A 22952-nucleotide genomic window follows, 5' to 3' on the forward strand; every position below is an offset into this window, starting at 1 on the left:
GCCGGAGAATACGCGCGCTTTTAATGTGGGCCCACCTCCAACCGCGTTTCATGCCACCGTCACCCCGCGAAGCTGCTCACCGACAATATATATATATATATATATATATAAGGAGAAAAAAATATGTTAATTTTTTTACCATTTAAAATTGTTTATACACTATGTTTGGTGAGACTTGCATGATAATAGGTGTTATATTTGAGTTTAATATGAATGTCATATTTGTCATCAACAAATGATTAATTTGGAAAAAAGATTGTGTACTTAAATAGATCATTTACTTATGATTTTTGCATCAATAACTCAAATAACAATCCTCAATTTTCTTTATTACCTTTTATAATATAAATTTTTCTTAAGGTTTATCGAGTTTTGGACTAATTTTTGTTTTGGTAAGTACAAAAACAAAGTTCAAGGGGGTGTTGCGAGAATCGAACTCGCGACCTCTCGCACCCGAAGCGAGAATCATACCACTAGACCAAACACCCGAAGCAAACTCTAGATTAATTACATATAATATTTCGATTAGTATATTTTTAAAAGTTAATGTAGTATTTCCATCAATATAATTATATCGTGAAAAGAAATAAAATTAAATATTTTTATTTTCATAGTGATCCTAATATAAATTTTAGATATATAAATATTAAAATACTAAAGATAACTAATTGCAACGTTAATATATAATCAACCCTTAAGTCTCAAAATGGGCTTGAGATGCTTGGGCTGTGGCTTGAGCTAATGAATGGAGTGGCCTCTTTGGTTGGCAGAGAGAAGCTGATCCTGTATCTGCACATAGATACGCAGATGTGTGTAGTTCCTATTAGGAGACAGCCTAATGCATTTATTAAACTTTAGTAGAGAGGGGGCAAATATATGATCCCAACTCATAATCTTCTTTAATATTATTTTAAGATTTTAATTATGTTAAGATATGATTGATATATTCGATCGATCGACCCAGACTCGAGCCTAGTCACGCAGATAGGGTCGATCGATCGATCGGGTATGCATATTAGCATCGGCTCCATAGATAATATTCTTTGAAATAATATTAAATCAAGAAATATTTCCTTGGCCACTCTATTTAAATTGGAGCCTTTGGGATATAATTTCTAAGCTGAAACACTTACCATAATTTCACATTAGAGAGTCACTTAGATCTCTTAAGAACATTACATGAGGTTCGAAGGGCTCTCAATATTAGGCGGATAGGCGATGTTTGGATGATGATGAATCGATATTGGAGGCCGGAATGAGTGGAATGTTCATTCGTGCCTATGGGTAGATGGCATCGATAGCGGACATCCTTAAGACATGGAGCCATGCCTATGGATGGGCCATTCGATCTTGCCTCTGTATCAGGAGATCTGGTTCGCCTGTCCTCGTTGAGGCACCACCAGGGAACTCTTGATCTTTCATTGGTTGGCTGTTGCGGGCCCCGTGTCCCAAAAGGGTTTGGACCTGTCAGATCCAGGGACACATGCGGCGTCCTGCCTATTATGTGGCATTGGATCCATTAAAGACTGCGGTTTTCGAACGCACCGGTGATTCGGCCGGTAATGTAGCGATGTGCAGATGCTGTTTTGGAAATTGCCCTAAAAAATCTCAGAGAGAGAGAGAGAGAGAGGCGATGCACTCCGATCTGTGAGCGTCTTGTATTCTGATGGGAAAGAAGAACCAATGAGGGAAAGAAAGAGGAAGGGGGCGCTGAAAGGTAAGACTCATGGGGCCATCTGTTGTTAGATTCTCCCATCCGCCTCTCCGTTCCTCACGCCGTTTCTAATGCTCGCTGCCTCCACGCTCCAGTGAAACCTGAGACTTATTTCCCCGCTGCTTTCCGTTGATCTGCCTCTTTCGACTGCGTCTAGGCTGATATCGGTCCCGTTGGCTTGACGGTGATTCCTCGGATAACAGCTCTTTCCGAGGTATTTGAACCGACACTCCTTTTTTTTCCTGCAATAACATCGTAGGCATGGATCGCTCGGTGTTCTGAAGCTGCACAAGGCTTTTGTTTTCTCCCCCACCCTATCTTTCAGAAAAGATGCTCCTTTTAAATTGATTCACTAGATTTGCAATTCGGGTGTTGTTTTCCCCGCCCCATATTTTGAATAGTAAAAAATGGCTTCTTTTAGTATCTATAGTCGAAATGATTACAAATGCTCGTTCATTCTCTTGCTAAATTGTGACAACGTAAAGAATGGAAAGGTCGATCTCGTTCTCTTCTTGAGTTAATTATCTGTAAATCTTTAGAGTTATTTCTTGATTCTAGATATATACTTCGCATTGCTGATTCCTTTTCTTCTTTCTTGATTTTTATTTTTGTTTCGTGTTAATGGGTACTTTGTTGGAGATTGGGTTGGTCGCAAGAGATTGGATTTGGTTGGGTGTCAGGGTTGAGCATAGGTTTAGAATATGTTCAAATGATGACATTACATCACAATAAAATAACTGATACAATTTGTGAGGTATAATTAACTAAACCTTAAAAGAAAACCCCATCTAACAAAAAATAATTTGTTAAAAAAAAGGTCAAATAAATAATATTCCCGTGAGCGAAACGGAATTGGCAAAAGAATATCAAAATCGGAAAACAAGAAACAAAAAAGAAAGGCACCATGAAAAACAATAAATAGTAGAGTCATAAAAGGATTTTGATATACTACAAAAGTTCAATAAAAAGGCTTCACTAGAAATACAAATTCAAATATATTTTAGCAAATTTATCAAAAAGATAAAAAAATTATATAGTAATATAATGCTTTATCCAATACATTATAGGAAAGGATTAGTTTTAATGGGGGAGGGTCTGCTGTTTCATTATACCAAGACCCAAATCTCAAAATTTTGGATGGGACTAGTTGTAAACTCATGCCCAATCTGTGAGACCTCATGATCGTACTGCATATGAATAGGCTTTTGGGGAAACAGGTGGTAAAACCCAGTATTCTACATTGAAGTTCATTTGTGGCAAATTTGTTTGATTTTTGAATATGATTTTGATTGATTAATCCTTCTACAATGAAAAATTTAAGGATCCACAACATGTGTACTCTGCAAGGTTTGCATGAATTTGCATCACTGGATGAGATCCATGATCTGTTGGCGCTGGACGAAAATACACAAACTAAAATATGAAATGTGAAAAGCACTAGATATGCATATTCCTAATAATTTTTAGGTACCTATTTGAAAAAAAAGTTGATAATGTTTACGGCTGGTGTTTGTTTACACTTCCTTACCAAACAACTTGTTTGTCATGCCATACGATTCATGGGAACCTTTGGGATCTCATGTGCTTCCTTGTGTACAGTACATATAAATTCCAATAAATCTTGCTCTTTTCCACTCCATCATTATCTGTGAGACCCTGCAGAAGTGGTGACTTGAATCTGTGAGTTGGGGGTGCGGATGCCTGTGAATAAGGTTAGGGTTTTCCCTTCCTCCTCCTCCTCCCTTCTCTCTTCCTTTTGTCCACTCCCTTTATTAGTTTCTTTTTCCTCTCTCATTTTCTTCTTCTCCAGTTGATTCCTGTCGATATTGATGGTGAAAGATATAACTAAAGCAGTTTCTTGGTATGTGTATGCATGTGTGTGTTTCTTTTCAATTTATAGATACAAAATATCTAGCGTATTCTTGTTTTGTAGTTCAAAGATCTATTATTTCATTTGATGATCCTATTCTATCTGATATAATTTTTTTCAGAACTTAATCTTGATGTATTTAGTTGTGATGTTTATGCGGATCAGGTCTTTCTGAAGTTTGTAAACATATATCTCAGGTTGAGTCTATAGCTGGTTCCTTTTGTCATGGATAAGATTCCATCAGATTGCCCCTATCCAGGTTGCTTCTTCTGTGTCATGAAGGAAGGCAATCCCAGCAAGCGTAGAACAAGTATTCTGAAGTTCTTCAGAGAGCTTCCGGCACAGGATGATGATGGCCAAGTTCTCCCTGTTAGTGGCCTTTGGAACACTGCCATGGCTCATCCAAATGATCCTGAGTTCATTAATTTGGGAATATTTGAATGCATGACTGCATTAATATGGAAGGGCTTAAAAAACAGGCTTTGGCTTTCACATGACCAGAACATATATATTCCATACTATGCAGCTCATATAATAGGTTCCTACTCAATGAATGTGGAAGAATTTGCTGAAAGAGCGGTTCATGCTGGAGTCATTCCTCCCTTGGTTGAGCTTTTAAGAGGTAGACTTACCTGGGTGGAGCAGAGGGTAGCAGTCAGGGCACTGGGGCACTTGGCAACTTATTCTAGTACATTTCCAGCAGTTGCAAGTCATGGGGAAGTCCTCGAGCTTGCCATTCAGCTCGCATCAAGTTCTCTAGAGATTGTCTATTCTCACTTTTACCAGTTTGTGGATAGGAGAATAAGCTACCATTGTGATCTGCTTACTCGTGGTATGGGAGGCATGGAAATGGAATCCAGGAAGGCAGAGGAATGGGCCAGCCAGCTGCAATGCTGGTCTCTTCAGCTTATCAATTGCTTTGCTTTTAAGCCAGAGTATCTCTTTGACATATGCAAGCCAGAATTTTTGGTCAAATTACCAGCCATGTGGGGTGGACTTGTTAATGAGAACTCACCAGCAGGTATTGGTTTGCTGCACACAATTTGTCAACACAAGCTTGGCAGGGGTCCTGTTGCTAACTGTCCAGGTGTTATCGAAGCACTATGTAACATTGCTCGATCATCAGATGACTGGCAGTATATGGCTATCGACTGTCTTCTTTGGTTACTTGAAGACCAGAGCACTTCAAACAAGGTAAGGCAATAATAGATTCCTTGTATTCCATGAAATATTAGGCTGTTTATTGCTTTGTCATGAAAGAAATTGCATAGATTGGTGAGTGGCTAGTTTGTACACTTCAATGTGCACTGCATAGGTTGTTCCATCTCCTAGCTTCTAAGAGATTTTTTTTTTTGCATTATTTTACTTGTTCAACTTCCTAATTGAACTTTCTTATGACAAATATGCATAAGTTACTTCTTTCAGTTGCATCTGGCTATGTTGGCATTCTAATCTGAGATTCAGTAAATCAGAGTTGCACACCATTCAAAATATCTTGGTCAAATTTATATGGTATGTATAAAACTCTCCTGCAAATGATTCCTTACCTATATAACATCAAGATGTGGCTTGATTTTACAGGATGGCTGCTATAGAGGGGACATACGAAATTGTAAAACGTAGAATAGGCAGTCTTGAAGCAGTTATATCCAAGTCATGTTGTCACTGAGCTTAGTCATAAAATTTATTTTATAGCTAATATTTACTCACCATATCAACTTTATAGTCTTAGTGTCTTTATGTTCAAATCTAAGAACAGCTTAGTCCTTTTGAAAATGTATGAATCATGTGATGCATTGCATGGTCTGGAAAGAGAATAATTTGTGGGAGGTCTAGATGAAGTTTGTTGGCTTTGTGGTCTCAAGTAAACTGTTATCAATTCCTTCATAGCCCATGCATGATGAATCAGATTTCAGTTGTATTTTTTATTCAATGAGTATAAGCCTGCGTAATAGTTACAACATTAATCTATTACAGTTGTTTGAGTGTCTATTCATTACATTTAATAGGTGATAGACAAGGCGGCTCCGGCACTCACAGATTTAGCAGAAATTTCTGCTCTTGGTGATCATAAAAGATTAGGAGACATCATTGTTAATGTCCTTCAAGAACGCTGCCAGGCACAAGGGACAGCACGCAACTATATCAGCAGTCGTACAAAAGAACAGATTGATGAGCTTTTGAGCTCGAGGCAGAGAATAAAATGGGAGAAGAACATGCCAAAGGAGGATCTCCAAATAAAACAAGCTGCAGCATTGGTTGTTAAGCTTGAAGGAAACTCTTTATTCTCTTCAGGAGATATTTCAGGGGCTGCATCAAAATACTCTGAAGCTTTGGCACTGTGTCCAATGAAGTCCAAAAAGGAAAGACTTGTATTGTACAGCAATAGGGCTCAGTGTTATCTTCTCTTGCAGCAGCCACTGGCAGCCATAAGTGATGCTACACGAGCGTTGTGCTTACATAACCCTCCTAATCGTCATGCAAAAAGCTTATGGAGAAGAGCCCAAGCATATGATATGCTTGGATTGGTGAAGGAGAGCTTGTTAGATGCCATTCTTTTCATTAATGAGTGCTCTCAGTCTAATGATCCTGACCTTTCTTTAAGGCACAACAAAGTTCCTGATTATGCTGAAAGGTTAGTGAAGAAGCAGATGCATGCTGCATGGTTATTCAGAGAAGCAGCTATTAAGCATGGGGGCATTCCTACCGAGGATGGATCTGGAGATGTCTATGGCCCAGAAGCTGATGATTCTGAGTGGGAAACGGCTAGTGAAAGTGATGTAGAAAATGGTGGACAGGAAGCAGATGACAATGAAGAGAATGATGACATCCGGAAGGATATGTATGACAAGTCAACTACAAAAGGTATCAAACTGATCTTTGGATAGGAACTTGGAGGAAAAGGAATTCACTGCTTTAAGTTTGAGATTAGTGTAGTTTTCTTCAAAAAGAAAAAGGAAGTTTATGATTAGTGTAAGTATTGTGAAGAAGTTCAAATTTTTCTTGATGTAATAATATATCAAGCTTTGCAAGTTTCTTAATATATTGATTGACACTTTTTTTATATTATTACTTATTCTCCCTATACGATAAGACAATTTAGTATAATGTTCAGCTAATTGTAAAACCTTAACTAAACAGTCGAAGTCAGAAAACAAAGGTTTAAGTATGCTTGTCTGGGATTCTGTAGAGAACTCTTTTCTTGGTGGTACTTACTGTTTATGATCTTCTCATCGAAGATTATAACATCTGTGAATCCTTACTTTTTTGTTCCTAGAGACTAAAAGTAGCTCATTTGGCAATAACAGTTATATGCTTTCTTGGGTAGGATCATTATGGATTAAATTTTAGAGAATCATGGACACTGGTTACTTTGCATTCTAGGAACTGTGTATGTGTTTGTATATGGGTCACCATTCCATATCACACAATAGTTATAATAGTGGTTAAAGATATAAAATTCACAGCTTTTGAAATTCAATTTTAGTTGTGAAACTTGGTAATTAAAATGAAAATGAGATATTTCTGACTGTTGCATTATGTGTTCTAAATTTAGTTCCAATTTTGTGATGTATTTATGAGGATAGAATCATTTACTTATCTTCATGTGGGATCATGCTTTGCGGACATGCTTTGCTTTGCTATCTTCTTCTCCATACCAGTTGTTTTCTTTGGAAGTCCCTTGGACTGTTCTTTTGAGAGGTTGTCATTGGAATTCATTTGTTGTTCTTACTACTGCGTCCTTCTTGTGGTGTAATGTTTATAGCTTTGTACTTCTTGTTATGTTTATCTTTAACTGCCATTTTCCTTCTCCTAATTTCTTTAGTTTCTTCTCTTATCACCGGTCTACATATTCCTTAGAATTCAATACCAGCAATATATACACGAAAGCAAGAGGAGCAACCATATGGCTGCTTCTCAAGGGACAAGGAAAGCGATTATGTCTGGTGTATCAGGATTTTTTACAATATATTTTTTTAGATTCCAAATAATTGGTTGTATTGGGTGTTGTGGAAATATTGGGAATGATACTATAATATGGTCAATGGAGAATATAAATAACTGGCCTTCATAACTGAACATTCTTGAGTGTGCAAACTGATGGTATCAAATGTTACCATGCCCATTATAGTCATTACCATAGATTCCCTTTTTAACAAGAGTGATTTTTCTGCCAATTTGCGGAATCTGTTGACATCCCCATTGAAGGAACATAACATTTTTCCTTTATTATAGAATGTTACTTCCATGGAGGTCAAATTTGATGTCAATACCTCAAGAGTATTTTTAAGGTTACTTTATTATTTTCCACTTGATTTTTATTACATATATTCAAGTCTGGAGAACCAGCGATATCTTTGCTCTCCAAATTTCTACTTAGTATTTCCACCATTAACAAGAGCTGACCCACAGCAAAATGCATTTGGCACCCAACTTGTTGCATTTCTTGTGTCTTATCTTTTGACCAACCAGGTTATCTAACTTCTTAAAGGTTGGGCAGAGGATAACCAAATATTTTACCTGTGTTTTTTAAAACTAAATAGGTCATTTTTGCCTGAAGAAACTGAACCTGTTTTCTGAATCATGGCTAATAATGCCAGAAGATCTTTTATTTCTGTGATTTGTATATCTCATCTGTGAGGGAATCCTGAGGTCATGTTTCTAAAATATGACTTAGCTCATTTCCAAGTTTCTTCTCACTGAGCTCATGTTCCGAAACAGCAGTCTTATTTATCTTCCATGATCATGTTGCTTTTTCTCTGGTGGCATTGCACATTATCATGCTTTATGTATTGGCACTAGTTGAATCTAAAATATGGCCTGTGACAGAAGAGGTAAAAGTCAGCTAACACATCCTGGATGCTTATTTGTGTTTTCCTTTTGCATCACTTCTAATCTTATTTTGGACCTTTGAAACAGATTTGGTTCGTGGATACAACATCCTGCTTACGGAAGATGCAACATAACTCTCTGTGAAATTTCATCAGTGGGTTTAGCTTCTTGTTCAGACCCCGAAAGTATTAGTTTTATGGGTGTGAGTTTTGAGGAACTCAAGCCTTGTGTGAATGTTGAATTGACTAATGAACTGCAACCGGGATCCTTATTTTTGGATGAATCCAATGTGCTCAGTTGCTTCAGAATGGATCCAATGTCTTTACACCTAAGTGAATCAACTGAGTTTTGCAGCCTGTTGCATGCTATATGCATATTAGAGTGAATGAGAAGCTATTTGTTGATGGATCCCCTTTGTTGATCTTATGTGAGTAACATCACCTTTTATGTTGGTGCTGCACTGGTGTTAATTCTACCTTTTTTAGATTCTTTAACAATTGTTTCTTCCAATGATCTTTATTTGGGATTCCATAATCCTTGTGAAACACAATCCAACAGTTTGGCCTCTTATTTGTTAGTTGTTTCATACTTTATTGCCTTTGCAAGCTATAGAAGACTCGATGGCTATATGTTGGCTGTATACAGTATTTGAAGCATATCCCTGCATTGGCCTAGTTGAATTATCTAATTCAAGGTCTTTAATTTCACGGGGTTCTATTAGTATTTATTGATTTCCTCGTCGGAGTGGATGACATAAACTGGATCGGATCATCTGGTTTAGGTTTTTTCTTCTTCCTGTTTCAGTACATCTTTTTCTCTTTACTTCTCTTTTTTCGACAATCGATTTGAGATGGAATGGTCCGATATGATTTGTTATTTAAATAATATATTTTTTAATATTTTTTTCTATGCTCTAGAGAGAATGTTATTTTCTGCCTCTATTTTGGTGCATCTCCTTCTCCCTCCCTCATCAACAGAACAGATAAGATCCCTTCCTCCCTCATCAACACTAGGAACAAATAAGATCCCTTTTGAAATGGTCATGGATCGGTATAACTTTGAAATTAATTATGGATGGAAATAGATGAGATTTCTACGAAAATGAATTCCTTGATATGTTCTTTTCCGCCGTATAACTTTGAAATTAATTATGGATGGAAATAGATGAGATTTCTATTGGTATGACAATGGAACGAAAATTGAATTCCTTGATTTGTTTCTTTGAAGTGTTTTAATGAGATGGGTTTTTTTATTTTTTTTGACCTGGATCTTTGTTATGTTCTCTTATTTTTATGCAGCTCAATGGAGTACTAAATGGTCATGGTGGTTATCTATTTCTGTTACAACAAGTGATGACTCTATAGCTCGTTGTTAGTGGTATATTTTGGCCCAGAGAAATTAGGGATTGAGGTTTATGATTGCTATATAGCATAATAAAGACTTAATGTGATGAACTTTGGAAAGTAGAATGATATGTTAGTAGGAAACATATATCTAAGAAGGATATAGGAACCCTACGTAAAAAAACATATCCTTTTCTGATTGTAGTCTCTCACTTCATAAGCCACAAATATATACTATTATAATTACACACATTGAGAGTTAGGGTGAGAACCCACTTTTTATTGGTGAAAAAACATGATAGTTCATCAAAACACTCAACACTAGGAAGAATAAAGATCACTTGGTTTTATCTTTCTAGAGATATCAAGATTTTACCAGTGAACACGAAGAGATTCAACAAAGTGAAACAACATTATATTTCACCTAGGAAGAAACATCGGAAAAACTCAAGTATCATAATGTCCTAGTAGCACAGTGAGCATTGCCTTGTAATCTCTCAAAGTGTTGCCATTGATTGCTTTTTTATAGTAGGTCGCTTCTATCACCTTCAAATCAACCTCTGCATGAGTAGTAATTATTTGAGTAAGAGAATTCTTATTGGTTCCTAGACCTTTAATAGCCAACCAGATTTTCTTCTCTAAGCATATCTCTGGACAGCATGAGTAACATATGATCACTCGTTTTTGCAATAAGATTTTAGATCCCGCAAGAAGGCAAAATCTAATCAAATATCAAGAAACAATTGTTGTATGACATGAAGTCTTGATGCATCTTAGTCCCAAGTTTCATATTTTCAAGGTAAAAACAATTGATTTTATTTATCAAGAGTATACCTTAAAATCGAATTGAAGATGCATTATCATATTGCTTCCCAATCATGCACAATGAGATAAGTCCCTTATACTACTTTTGGAATATAGGCCGTATTAGTTTCAACATATAGATAGATGAAATATAAATTCAAGTTCAGATGGACAAAAAAATGATTAGCTATGGAGGACCATAAAAATCTCCTTGGAAGTTTGATATACTATCAAAGACAAAAGTTCATGTACAAAGGATAAGATGATTGGCAAGCTATTTAAGCTAAGATGCTCAAATGCAACACAACATGAAGATTACAAATTTTAGTTTCTTAAATATCAATTTGCAATATAGAAAAAGAGAACAGAGTATTGAAACCGAGAGAAGTCATGAAGAAAATTCCACTATGATAAAAGATGCAAACACCCTAATATCAAGGGTTTTAATTTTATGTGTTCAATTAGTATTTATTGGCCTATCCATCGGAGCAGAGGACATAAACTAGATCGAACCATCCGATTTAGTTTTCTCTTCTTCCGGTTTCAGTACATCTCATTCTCTTCCTCTGACAATAGGTTTGAAATCGAATGGTCTGATTTGGTTTGTAATTTAAATAATATTTTCTTTTTTTTCCTATTCTTTCTCCGTCCTTCATCAACACTCGGAACAGATAAGATTCCTTTTGGTCTAGCCATGGATCATGTAGCTTCAAAATTGATTATAGATGGAAATCGATGAGATTCCTATTGGTCAGACCATGCAACGAAAATTAAATTCCTTGATTGGCTTCTCTGAAGTGTTTAAAAGATACGTGGTCTCTTCTGCTCGTTTCTTTTAGAAGATTTTTTTGACCTTGACCTTTGTTATGTCCTCCTACTTCTATGTTTCACATATATATCTAAAGTATCTACGTGACAAACATACCAAGTTATTCTCAAATCATAATAGACAATGATATCTTGGACGTGAGTTTGCCTAAATAGTTATCAACACTAACAACTGAATGAAGTACTAAATAATCATGGTGGTTATCTATTTCTTGTTATAACAAGTGTTAATTATGTTGCCGTTCATTCTTGGTCGTATGTTTTGGCCCAAGAAATTAGGGATTGAGGTTAATGATTGCTATATAGCATGATAAAGGCTCAATGTGATGAACTTTGGAATGTCGAATTTAAGATTAGTTAGTAGAAAACATGTATCTAGGAATGATACATGAATCTTATATAAAAAAACATACCCCTTTCTTCTTTTAGTTTTTCACTCTACAAGCCACATATATATGCTGCTGCAATCATACACATTGAGAGTTAGGGTGAGAACAAACTTTTTATTAGTGAAGAAATATGATAGTTTATCAAATTACTCGGAAGAAAAAAAATCATTCGGTTTTATCTTTCTAGAGATATCAGGATTTTGGTATACCATTCTAGCAAGAGGGATTTAGTAAAGTGAAATAACATTATATTTCATCCAAGAAGAAATATTGGAAAAGCTCAAGCATCATCATGTCCTAGCAGTGTAATGAACATTGCCTTGTAATCTCACAAAGTATTGACCTTGATTACTTTTTCGAGTGGCACATTGTTCCTCTTGTAGTAGCTGCCTTTATCGACTTCATCAACCTTCACAAGAGTAAGAGAATTCTTATCAATTCCTAGATCTTTGATAGCCAATCAGATTAACTTCCCAAAGTATCTCTCCAGGCAGTATGTGCAACATATGATCACCCTTAATTAAGCGAGGAACTCGATTTTGTGATCATATTTAAGATCCTACAAAAAGGTAAAATCTAATCAAATATCAAGAAACTATTATAGTATGACATGAAGCATTGATGCATCTTAGTCCAAAGTTTCATATTTTCGAGGTCAAAACAATTGATTTTATTTATCAAGCCTTGGACATTGAGATAAGTCACTTTCGCTACTATTATAACATAAGCTGTATTAATTCGAGCAGATAGATAAATAAAACATAAATTTAAGTTCAGATGGGTAAGAAATGGTTGGTTATGGAGGACAATAAAAATGTCCTTGAAGTTTGATATACAATCAAAGACAAAAGTCCATGGATAGAGAAGAAGATGTTGGGTAAGCTATTTCAGCTGAGATGCTCAAATGTAATGTAACATGAAGATTACATACTCTAGTTCCACAAATATCAATTTGTAATATAGAAAAAAACTAACAAAGTATTGGAACATAGAGAAGTGATGGAGAAAATTCCACCATGATGAAAGATAAAAAAACTAAAATATCAAGGATTTTAATTTCATGTGTTCGAACAGTATTTATTAGCCTACTCGTCTAGCACATGGAATAAATTCGAATAGACTATCCAATTATTTTTTTTCTTCTTCTAGTTTCAGTACATCTCCTTATCTTCCTCTTCTCTGATGATCGATTTGGGATTGAATGGTTTGATTTGATTTATCATTTAAATAATATGTTTTATTTTTTTATTTTATTTTCCAAGGAGAATCTCCTCTCTAGCCTTTGTTTCGGTGCATCTCCTTCTCCCTCCCTCATCAACACTCGGAATAGATAAGATCAATTTTGGTTTTGCCATGCATCGATGTAGCTTCAAAATTTAATATAGATGGAAATAGATAAGATTTCTATTGGTCTAACCATTGAACAAAAATTGAATTTATTGATTAGCTATTCTCAAGTGTTTAAAAGAGATGTGATCTTTTCTACTCATGTCTTAGAGGATTTTTGGACATTGACCTTTGTTATGTCCTCTTGCTTGTATGTTTGTTTCACATATACCTCTGAAGTATCTACATGACAAACAAACCAAGCTGTTCACTAAGTCATGATGGACAATGATATCTTAGTGTAAAGTCGCCTAAATAGTTATCAACACTAACAACTGAATGAAGTAATAAATGGTCATTATGGTTATCTATTTCTTGTTATAACAAATGTTGATTCTGTTGCTCATTCTTGGTAGTATGTTTTGGCCTAAAGAAATTAGGGATTGAGGTTTATGATTACTATATAGCATGATAAATGCTCAATAATATGAACTTTGAAAAGAATAATTTATGTAGGAAATATATATCTAGGAATGATATAAGAACCCTACATAAAAAAACATAGCTTTTTTTTTTCTGTTAATTTCGCATGCCAAAAGCCACAAATATATACTATTGCAATCAAATACATTGAGAGTCACGGTAAAAACCCACTTTTTATCAGTAAGAAAATATGATAGTTTATCAAAATACCTAATACTAGGAAGAACAAAGATCATTCATTCTAGAGATATCAAGATTTTGGTTTTTCATTCTAGCAAGAAAGGATTCAGCAAAGTGAAACAACATCATATTTCATTCAAGAAGAAACACTAGAAAAGCTTAAGTATCATCATGTCCTAGCAGCGCAATGAGCATTGTCTTGTAATCTCTTAAAGTGTTGCCCATGATTGCTTTTTCGAGTGGCGCACTGTTCCTCTTGTAGTAGCTGCCTCTATCGTCTTCAAATCAACATTCACACGAGTAATAATTATTCGAGTAAGAAAATTCTTATCGGTACCTAAATTTTTGATAGCTAATCGGATTAACTTCTCTAAGTATCTCTCTGGGCAACATGTACAACGTATGATCACCCTTAATGTAGCGAGGAACTCGTTTTTGTGATCAGATTTTAGATCTCGCAAGAAGGCAAAATCTAATCAAATATCAAGAAACAGTTATAGTATGACATGAAGCCTTGATGCATCTTAGTCCAAAGTTTCATATTTTCAAGGTTAAAACAATTGATTTTATTTATCAAGAGTCAACCTTGAAATGGAATCAAAGATGCATTAGCATATTATCTGCTAAGCATGAACATTAAGATAAGTCACTTACACTACTATTAGAACATAAGCTGTATTAGTTTGAGAAAATAGATAAATGAAATATAAATTTAAGTTTCGATGGGTAAGAAATGGTTGGTTATGGAGGGCAATAATAATCTCCTTCCAAGTTTGATATATGATCAAAGACAAAAGTCCATGTATAAAGGAGAAGATGTTGGGTAAGCTATTTTAGCTGAGATACTCAAATGCAACATAATATGAAGATTATAGACTCTAGTTTCATAAATATCAATTTGCAATATAGAAAAAGAGAATAGAGTATTGGAACATGGAGAAGTGATGAAGAAAATTCCACCATGATGAAAGATAAAAACACCAAAATATCAAGGGCTTTTAATTTCACGTGTTCGATCAATATTTATTAGCTTGCCTGTCAGAGCAGATGGAATAAACTAGACTGGACTATCTAGTTTAATTTTCTCTTCTTTGATTTGGTTTATCATTTAAACAATATTTTCTATTTTTTTCTATTCCCCAAGGAGAATCTCCTCTCCATCCTTCTCCCTCCCTCATCAACATTTGGAATAGATAAGATCTCTTTTGATTTGGCCATAGATCGATGCAACCTCAAAATTGATTATAGTTAGAAATAGATGAGATTTCTATTGGTTTGACTATAAAACGAAAATTAAATTTCTTGATTAGCTGCTCTAAAGTGTTTAAAGGAGATATGATCTTTTTTGCTTGTGTCTTTTAAAGGATTTTTTTGATCTTGATCTTTGTTATATTTCCTTGTTTCTATTTTGTACTTATATACCAAGTTTTTCTCCCCAAGTCTTGTTGGACAATGATATCTTGGTGTGAGTTCATCTAAATAGTTATCAACACGAAATAACTGAATAGAGTACTAAATGGTTATGTTGGCTATCTATTTTTTGTTATAACAAGTGTTGATTCTGTCACTCATTCTTGGTCGTATGTTTTGGGCATGAGAAATTAGGAATTGATGTTTATTATTACTATATAGTATTATATAGTATGATAAAGGGCCAATGTAATAAACTTTGGAAAGCAAAATTCAGGATTAGTTAGTAGGAAATAAATATCTAGGAAAGATATAAGAACCCTAAATAAAAAAAACATACCTTTTTTTTTTGTAGTTTCTCACTCTACAAGCCACAAATATATGCTATTACAATCACACACATTAAGAGTTAGGGTGAGAACTCACTTTTTAATGGTGAAAAAACATGATAGTTTATCAAAATACTAAACACTAGGAAGAACAAAGATCATTCAGTTTTATCTTTCTATTGATATTAGGATTTTCGTTTACCATTCCAACAAAAAGGAATTCAACAACATCATATTTCATCTAGGAAGAAACACAGGAAAAGCTCAGGCATCATCATATCTTAGTAATGTAGTGAGCATTGCCTTTTAATCTCCGGAAGTGGTACCCTTGATTGCTTGTTCGAGTGGCACATTGTTCCTCTTGTAGTAGGCCGCCTCTATCGCCTTCAGAACATCCTTCGCATAAGTAGTAATTATTCGAGTAAGAGAATTCTTATTGGTGCCTAAACCATTGATAATCAACTGCATTATCTTCACCAAGTATCACTCTGGGGAACATGTGGAACGTATGATCATCCTTAATACAGTGAGGAACTTGGTTTGGTGATTGGGTTTTAGATCCCGCAAAAAGGCAAAATTTAATAAAAAATCAAGATAGTTGTAGTTTGACATGAAGCCTTAATGCATCTTAGTCCAAAGTTTCATATTTTCAAGGTCAAAACAATTGATTTTTTTTATTAATAGTACAACTTAAAATCGAATCGAAGATGTATTAGCATATTCTCTACCAACTATACACATTGAGATAAGTCCCTTACACTACTATTGGAACATAGGATGTATTAGTTTGAGCAAATAGATACATGAAATATAAATTCAAGTTCACATATACAATAAATGGTTGGCTGCGGAGGACAGTAAAAACCTCCTGTGATATTTAATATATGATCAAAGATAAAAGTCAATGGATAGAGGATAAGATGTTTTGTAAGCTATTTTAGTTGAGATTCTCAAATGCAATACAACCTAAAGATTATAGATACAAGTTCCTTAAATATTAATTTTTGATACGGAAAAAGAGAACAGAATGTTGGAATCAAGTATTAGCTATTACAATCACAGAGCATTTCTCACACCACAAGTCACAGATATTTGCTATTGCAATCACTCACATTGAGAGTTAGGGTGAGAACCCACTTTTTATTGGTGAAAAATATGCAAGTTTATCAAAATACTTGACTCTAGAAAGAACAAAAATCATTCAGTTTTATCTTTCTCGTGATATTAGTATTTTGGTTTACCATTCAAATAAGAAGGAATTCAACAAAGTGAAAACAATATCATATTTCATCAAAGAAGAAACACTAGAAAAGCTCAAGCATCATCGTGTCCTAGCAACGCAGCGACAATTGCCTTTTAGTCACTCGAAGTGTCACCCTGGATTTCTTGTTCGAGTGGTACACTGTTCCTCTTATAGTAGGCCACCTCTATCACATTCAGATCATCCTCCACACGAATAACAATTATTCGAGTAATAGAATTCTTATTGGTTCGTAGACAATTGATAGTCAACCGGATTATCATCCCCAAGTATCTCTCTGGGCAACATGTGCAACGTATGATCACCCTTATAAACAATATTTTCTATTTTTTTCTATTCTCTAATGAGATTCTCCTCTCCGACCTTCTCCCTCCCTTATCAACACTCAAAACAGATAAGATCCCTTTTGATTTGGCCATGGATTGATGAGATTCCTATTGATTATAGGAATTGATTATAGATAAAAATTGATGAGATTCCTATTGGTTTGACTATGAAACGAAAATTGAATTCCTTGATTGGCTACTATGAAATATTTAAAAGAGACATGATCTATCCTGCGCATGTCTTTTAAAGGATTTCTTTGATCATGACCTTTGTTATATCTCCTATTTCTAATTTTCAATTATATCGTTGAAGTATCTACATGACAAACATGTCATGCAGTTCTCCTCAAGTCTTATTAGACAATGATATCTTTGTGTGAGTTCACCTAAATAGTTATCAATACTAATAACTGAATAGAGTACCAAATGGTAATGTTGCTATCTATTTTTTGTTATAACAAGTGTTGATTCTACCACTCATTCTTTATCATATGTTTTGGGCAGATATTTGCTATATAGCATGATAAAGGGCCAATGTGATAAATTTTGAAAAGCAGAATTCAGGATTAGTTAGTAGGAAATATATATCAAAACATACCTTTTTTCCTTTTTTAAGTTTCTCACACCACAAGTCACAGATATTTGCTATTGCAATCACACACATTGGGAGTTAGGGTGAGAACCCAATTTTTATTAGTGACAAAATATGATAATTTATCAAAATACTTTACCATTCAAACAAGAAGTAATTCAACAAAATGAAAACAACATCATATTTCATCTAAGAAGAAACAATGGAAAAACTCAAGCATCATCATGTCCTAGTAGCATAGTGAGCATTGCCTTTTAGTCTCTCAAAGTGTCACACCCTTGATTTGTTGTTCGAGTGGTTCACTGTTCCTCTTGTAATAGGCCGCCTCTATCGCCTTCAGATCATCCTCCGCATGAGTAGTAATTATTCGAGTAAGAGAATTCTTATCGGTTCGTAGACAATTGATAGTCTATCGGATTATCTTCCCAAAGTATCTCCCTGGGCAACATGTGCAACGTATGATCACCCTTACGAATAATATATATATATTTTTTTTTCTATTCTCCAAGGAGAATCTGCACTCCATCTTTCCCTCTCTCTCATCAACACTCAGAACAGATAAGATCCATTTTAGTTTGGACATGGATCGATGCACGCTCGATATTGATTATAAATAGAAATAAATGAGATTCCTATTGGTTTGATTATGAAATGAAAATTGAATTCCTTAATTAGCTACTCTGAAATGTTTAAAGGGGACATGGTATCTTCTGCTCATGTCTTTTAAAATATTTTTTTTGATCTTGACCATTGTTATATCCCCTTATTTCTATATTTCACTTATACCTCCAATGTATCTACGTGACAAACATACCAAGCCGTTCTCGTCAAGTCTTGTTGGACAATGATATCTTGGTGTGAGTTCCCTTAAATAGTTATAACACTAATAACTGAATGAAGTACCAAATGGTAATGCTGCTATCTATTTTTTGTTATAACAAGTGTTGATTCTATCACTCTCTTGGTTGTATGTTTTGGGTTAGAGAAATTAAGAATTGATTTTTATGATTACTATATAGTATGATAAAGGGCCAATGTGATAAACTTTGAAAAATAGAATTCAGGATTAGTTAGTAGGAAACATATATCTAGGAAGTATATAGGAACCATACTTAAAAAGACATACTCTTTTTATCTTTAAGTTTCTCACACCACAAGTCATAGATATTTGCTATTGCAATCACACACATTGAGAGTTAGGGTGAGAATCTACTTTTTATTGGTGAAAAAATATAATAGTTTATCAAAATACTTGACACTAGAAAGAACAAAAATCATTCAGTTTTATGTTTCTAGTGATATTAGTATTTTGGTTTATCATTCAAAAAAGAAGGGATTCAACAACGTGAAAACAACATCATATTTCATCCAAGAAGAAACAATGGAAAAGCTCAAGCATCATCATGCTCTAGAAGTGTAGTGAGCACTACCTTGTAGTCTCCTCTCTCTAGGCAACATGTGCAACGTATGATCGCCCTTAATGTAGCGAGGAATTTTAAATCCTATGAGAAAACAAAATCTAATCAAATATTAAGAAACAGTTGTAGTATGACATGAAGCCTTGATACATCTTAGTCTAAAGTTTCATATTTTTGAGGTTAAAACAATTGATTTTATTTATCAAGAGTACTCGTTAAAATCAAATAAAAGATGCACAGCATATTGTCTACCAACCATGCAATTTAAGATAAGTTACTTACGCTACTATTAGAACATTGACTATATTAGCTTGAGCACATAAATAGATGAAATATAAATTCAAGTTCAGATGGATAAGAAATAATTGAAGATAGTAAAAACCACCTCCAAAGTTTGATATATTATCAAAGATAAAATATTGGACAAGCTATTTTAGCTGAGATGCTTAAATGTAATACAACCTGAAGATTATAGACTCTAGTTCGTAAAATATCAATTTGTAATATAGAAAAATAGTACAAAGTATTGGAACTTGGAGAAGTCATAGAGAAAATTCCACCATGATGAAAAATACAAACACCCAAATATCAAATGAGTTATTTAGTAGAAAAATTCATGATTCATGATTAAAGGCCATTACATTAACATCAATTTTTTTTTAAAATAATTTAAAAGCAAATGGTGGTAAGATTATGCAACCAAAAACCGATGAATCAAAGGCTTGAACCTTTTGGACAATTGAACATGACTATGATACAAACATCTCACTAATCATTATTCGAAGTCAACAAAGATATTGTGTAGCATAACCACTATATAAAATTGAAACTATTAAACGTTATCCATGATAGAAGAAATTCAGACACCTAATAAAGTTGTTGTAATAGAAGTTGCTAATATGATGGAGCTTATACCTTGTTAATTGGTTTACCATACTCATTTTTTTAATGGCTTATTGTTGCAATCAACTGTGCTTTGCTTCTTGTAGTGATAATCCTAATGAGTTCTTCTAATCCTTCTTAGTGATCTTTTCATGTAGCATCTTGGCCTCCGATTTTATTAAGTGTTGATTCTATTTTTTGTTATAACAAGTGTCGATTTTGCCACTCATTCTTGGTCATAAGTTTTGGGTTAGAGAAATTAGAAATTGATGTTTATTATTACTATATAGCATGATAAATAGCCAATGTAATAAACTTTGGAAAGTAGAATTCAGGATGTTAGTAGGAATCAAATATCTAGGAAGGATATAAGAACTCTACATAAAAAATATCCTTTTTGTTTTTGTAGTTTCTCACTCTATAAGCCACAGATATATGTTATTGCAATCACGCACATTGAGTCACGATGAGAAACCACTTTTTAATTATTAAAATATATGATAGTTTATCAAAATACTCGATACTAGGAAAGACAAAGATCATTCAGTTTTATCTTTCTATTGATATTAGGATTTTAGTTTACCATTCCAACAAGAAGGAATTCAACAACATTATATTTCATCCAGGAAGAAACACTGAAAAAGCTCAAGCATCATCATATCTTGGTAACGCAGTGAGCATTGCCTTTTAATCTCCCGAAGTGGTACCCTTGATTGCTTGTTCGAGTGGCACACTATTTCTCTTGTAGTAGGCCGCCTCTATCGCTTTCAGATCATCCTTCGCATGAGTAGTAATTATTCGAGTAAGAGAATTATTATTGATTCCTAGACCTTTGATAGTCAATCGCATTATCTTCCCCAAGTATCAATCTAGGGAACATGTGGAATGTTTGATCGCCCTTACTATAGTGAGGAACTCATTTTGATGATCGGGTTTTAGATCCCGCAAAAAGGTCAAATCTAATAAAAATTAAGATAGTTGCAGTTTGACATGAAGCCTTAATGCATCTTAATCCAAAGTTTCATATTTTCAAGGTCAAAATAATTGATTTTATTTATTAAGAATACAACTTAAAATCGAATCAAAGATGCATTAGCATATTCTCTACCAACTATGCACATTGAGATAAGTCCCTTACACTACTATTGGAACATAGGATATATTAGTTTGAGCAAATAGATACATGAAATATAAATTCAAGTTTAGATATACACGAAATGGTTGGTTATGGAGGACAGTAAAAACCTCCTATGATATTTAATATATGATGAAAGATAAAAGTCCATGAATAGAAGATAATATGTTAGGTAAGCTATTTTAGCTGAGATTCTTAAATGCAATAACCTAAATTATAGACACAAGTTTCTCAAATATTAATTTTTGATATAAAAAAGAGAACAGAGCGTTGGAATCTGTAGAAGTCATAGAGAAAATTCTACTATGATGAAATATACAAACACCCAAATATCAAGTGTTTTAATTTCACGTGCTCAATCAGTATTTATTAGCTTGTCTGTTTAGTTTTCTCTCCTTTCAGTTTCAGTAAATCTCCTTATCTTCCTCTTCACCTTTTTTTTCGACAATCAGTTTGAGATCGAATGGTTCGATTTGGTTTGATATTTAAATAATATTTTTTAATTTTTCTATTCTCCAACGAAAATCTCCTATCCATCCTTCTCCCTCCCTCGTCAACACTCGGAATAGATAAGATCCCTTTTGGTTTAGCCATGGATCGATGAAGGTTCGAAATTGATTATAAATAAAAATAAATGAGATTCCTATTGGTTTGACTATGAAATGAAAATTAAATTCCTTATTGGCTACTCTGAAATGTTTAAATGAGACAAGGTCTATCCTACGCGTGCCTTTTAAAGGATTTTTTTGATATTAACCTTTGTTATATCCCTTGTTTCTATTTTTCAATTATATCTCCGAAGTATTTACATGACAAACATACCAAACAATTCTCCCAAAGTCCTATTGGACTATGATATCTTGGTGTTAGTTCACATAAATAATTATCAACACTAATAACTGAATTGAGTACCAAATGGTATTATTGGCTATCTACTTTTTGTTATAACAAGTGTTGATACTGTTTTGGTTGAAAGTTTTGAGCTATAAAAATTAGGAATTGAGGTTTATGATTACTATATAGCTTGATAAAGGGCTAATGTGATAAAATTTGAAAAGCAGAATTCATGATTAATTAGTAAGAAACATATATCTAGGAAGGATATAAGAACCCTATATAAAAAAACATACCCTTTTCGTTTTATAGTTTCTCACACCACAAATCACAAATATATGCTATTGTAATCACACACATCGAAAGTTAGGGTGAGAACCCACTTTTTATTTATGAAAAAAAATGATAGTTTATCAAAATATACGACGCTAGGAAGAATAAAGATCATTCCGTTTTATCTTTCTAGTGATATTAGTATTTTGGTTTACTATTCCAATAAGAAGGAATTCAACAAATTGAAACAGCAACATATTTCATCTAGGAAGAAACACTGGAAAAGCGTAAGCACCAACATGTTCGAGTGGCAAACTGTTCCTCTTGTAGTAGGTCGCCTCTATCGCCTTCAGATCAACCTCCACACGAGAAGTAATTATTCGAGTAATAAAATTCTTATCAGTTCGTAGACAATTGATAGTCAACAAGATTATCTTCCCAAAGTATCTCTCTGGGCAACATGTGCAACGTATGATCACCCTTAATGTAGCGAGGAACTCGTTTTTGTGATCAGGTTTTAGATCCTACGAGAAGGCAAAATCTAATAAAAAATCAAGAAATAGTTATAGTTTGACATGAAACCTTGATGTATCTTAGTCCAAAGTTCCATATTTTTTAGGTCAAAACAATTGATTTTATTTATCAAGAGTACACCTTAAAATCAAATCAAAGATAATTAGCATATTGTCTGCGAAACATGCACATTGAGATAAGTCTCTTAC

At 34.1% G+C, this 22952-nt stretch overlaps 1 protein-coding gene and 1 non-coding gene across 4 annotated transcripts; one reads left to right on the forward strand and one right to left on the reverse strand.

The window, feature by feature from the left end:
• Window positions 1-416: 416 nt before the first annotated feature.
• Window positions 417-488, reverse strand: TRNAP-CGG (transfer RNA proline (anticodon CGG)). The gene has a single exon. It is a non-coding gene; the product is annotated as a tRNA-Pro (tRNA).
• Window positions 489-1535: 1047 nt separating this feature from the next.
• LOC103997952 (uncharacterized) lies at window positions 1536-9003 on the forward strand. Of its 3 annotated transcripts, none has more exons than XM_009419297.3 (5): window positions 1536-1717; window positions 1810-1928; window positions 3750-4778; window positions 5594-6449; window positions 8505-9003. In XM_009419297.3, the coding sequence occupies exons 3-5, from the start codon at window positions 3810-3812 to the stop codon at window positions 8549-8551; spliced, it is 1872 nt and encodes a 623-aa protein (XP_009417572.2). In that variant the 5' UTR covers window positions 1536-1717; window positions 1810-1928; window positions 3750-3809; the 3' UTR covers window positions 8552-9003. The 3 variants fall into 3 exon arrangements, with proteins under 3 accessions (XP_009417572.2, XP_009417571.2, XP_064981642.1); XM_009419296.3 differs by having other exon boundaries at window positions 1539-1717; window positions 3782-4778; XM_065125570.1 differs by lacking the exons at window positions 1536-1717; window positions 1810-1928 and adding an exon at window positions 2002-2208 and having other exon boundaries at window positions 3782-4778.
• Window positions 9004-22952: the final 13949 nt, after the last annotated feature.

The sequence above is a fragment of the Musa acuminata genome, chromosome BXJ2-9, assembly GCF_036884655.1.
Source record: "Musa acuminata AAA Group cultivar baxijiao chromosome BXJ2-9, Cavendish_Baxijiao_AAA, whole genome shotgun sequence".
Taxonomy (NCBI): Eukaryota; Viridiplantae; Streptophyta; class Magnoliopsida; order Zingiberales; family Musaceae; genus Musa; species Musa acuminata.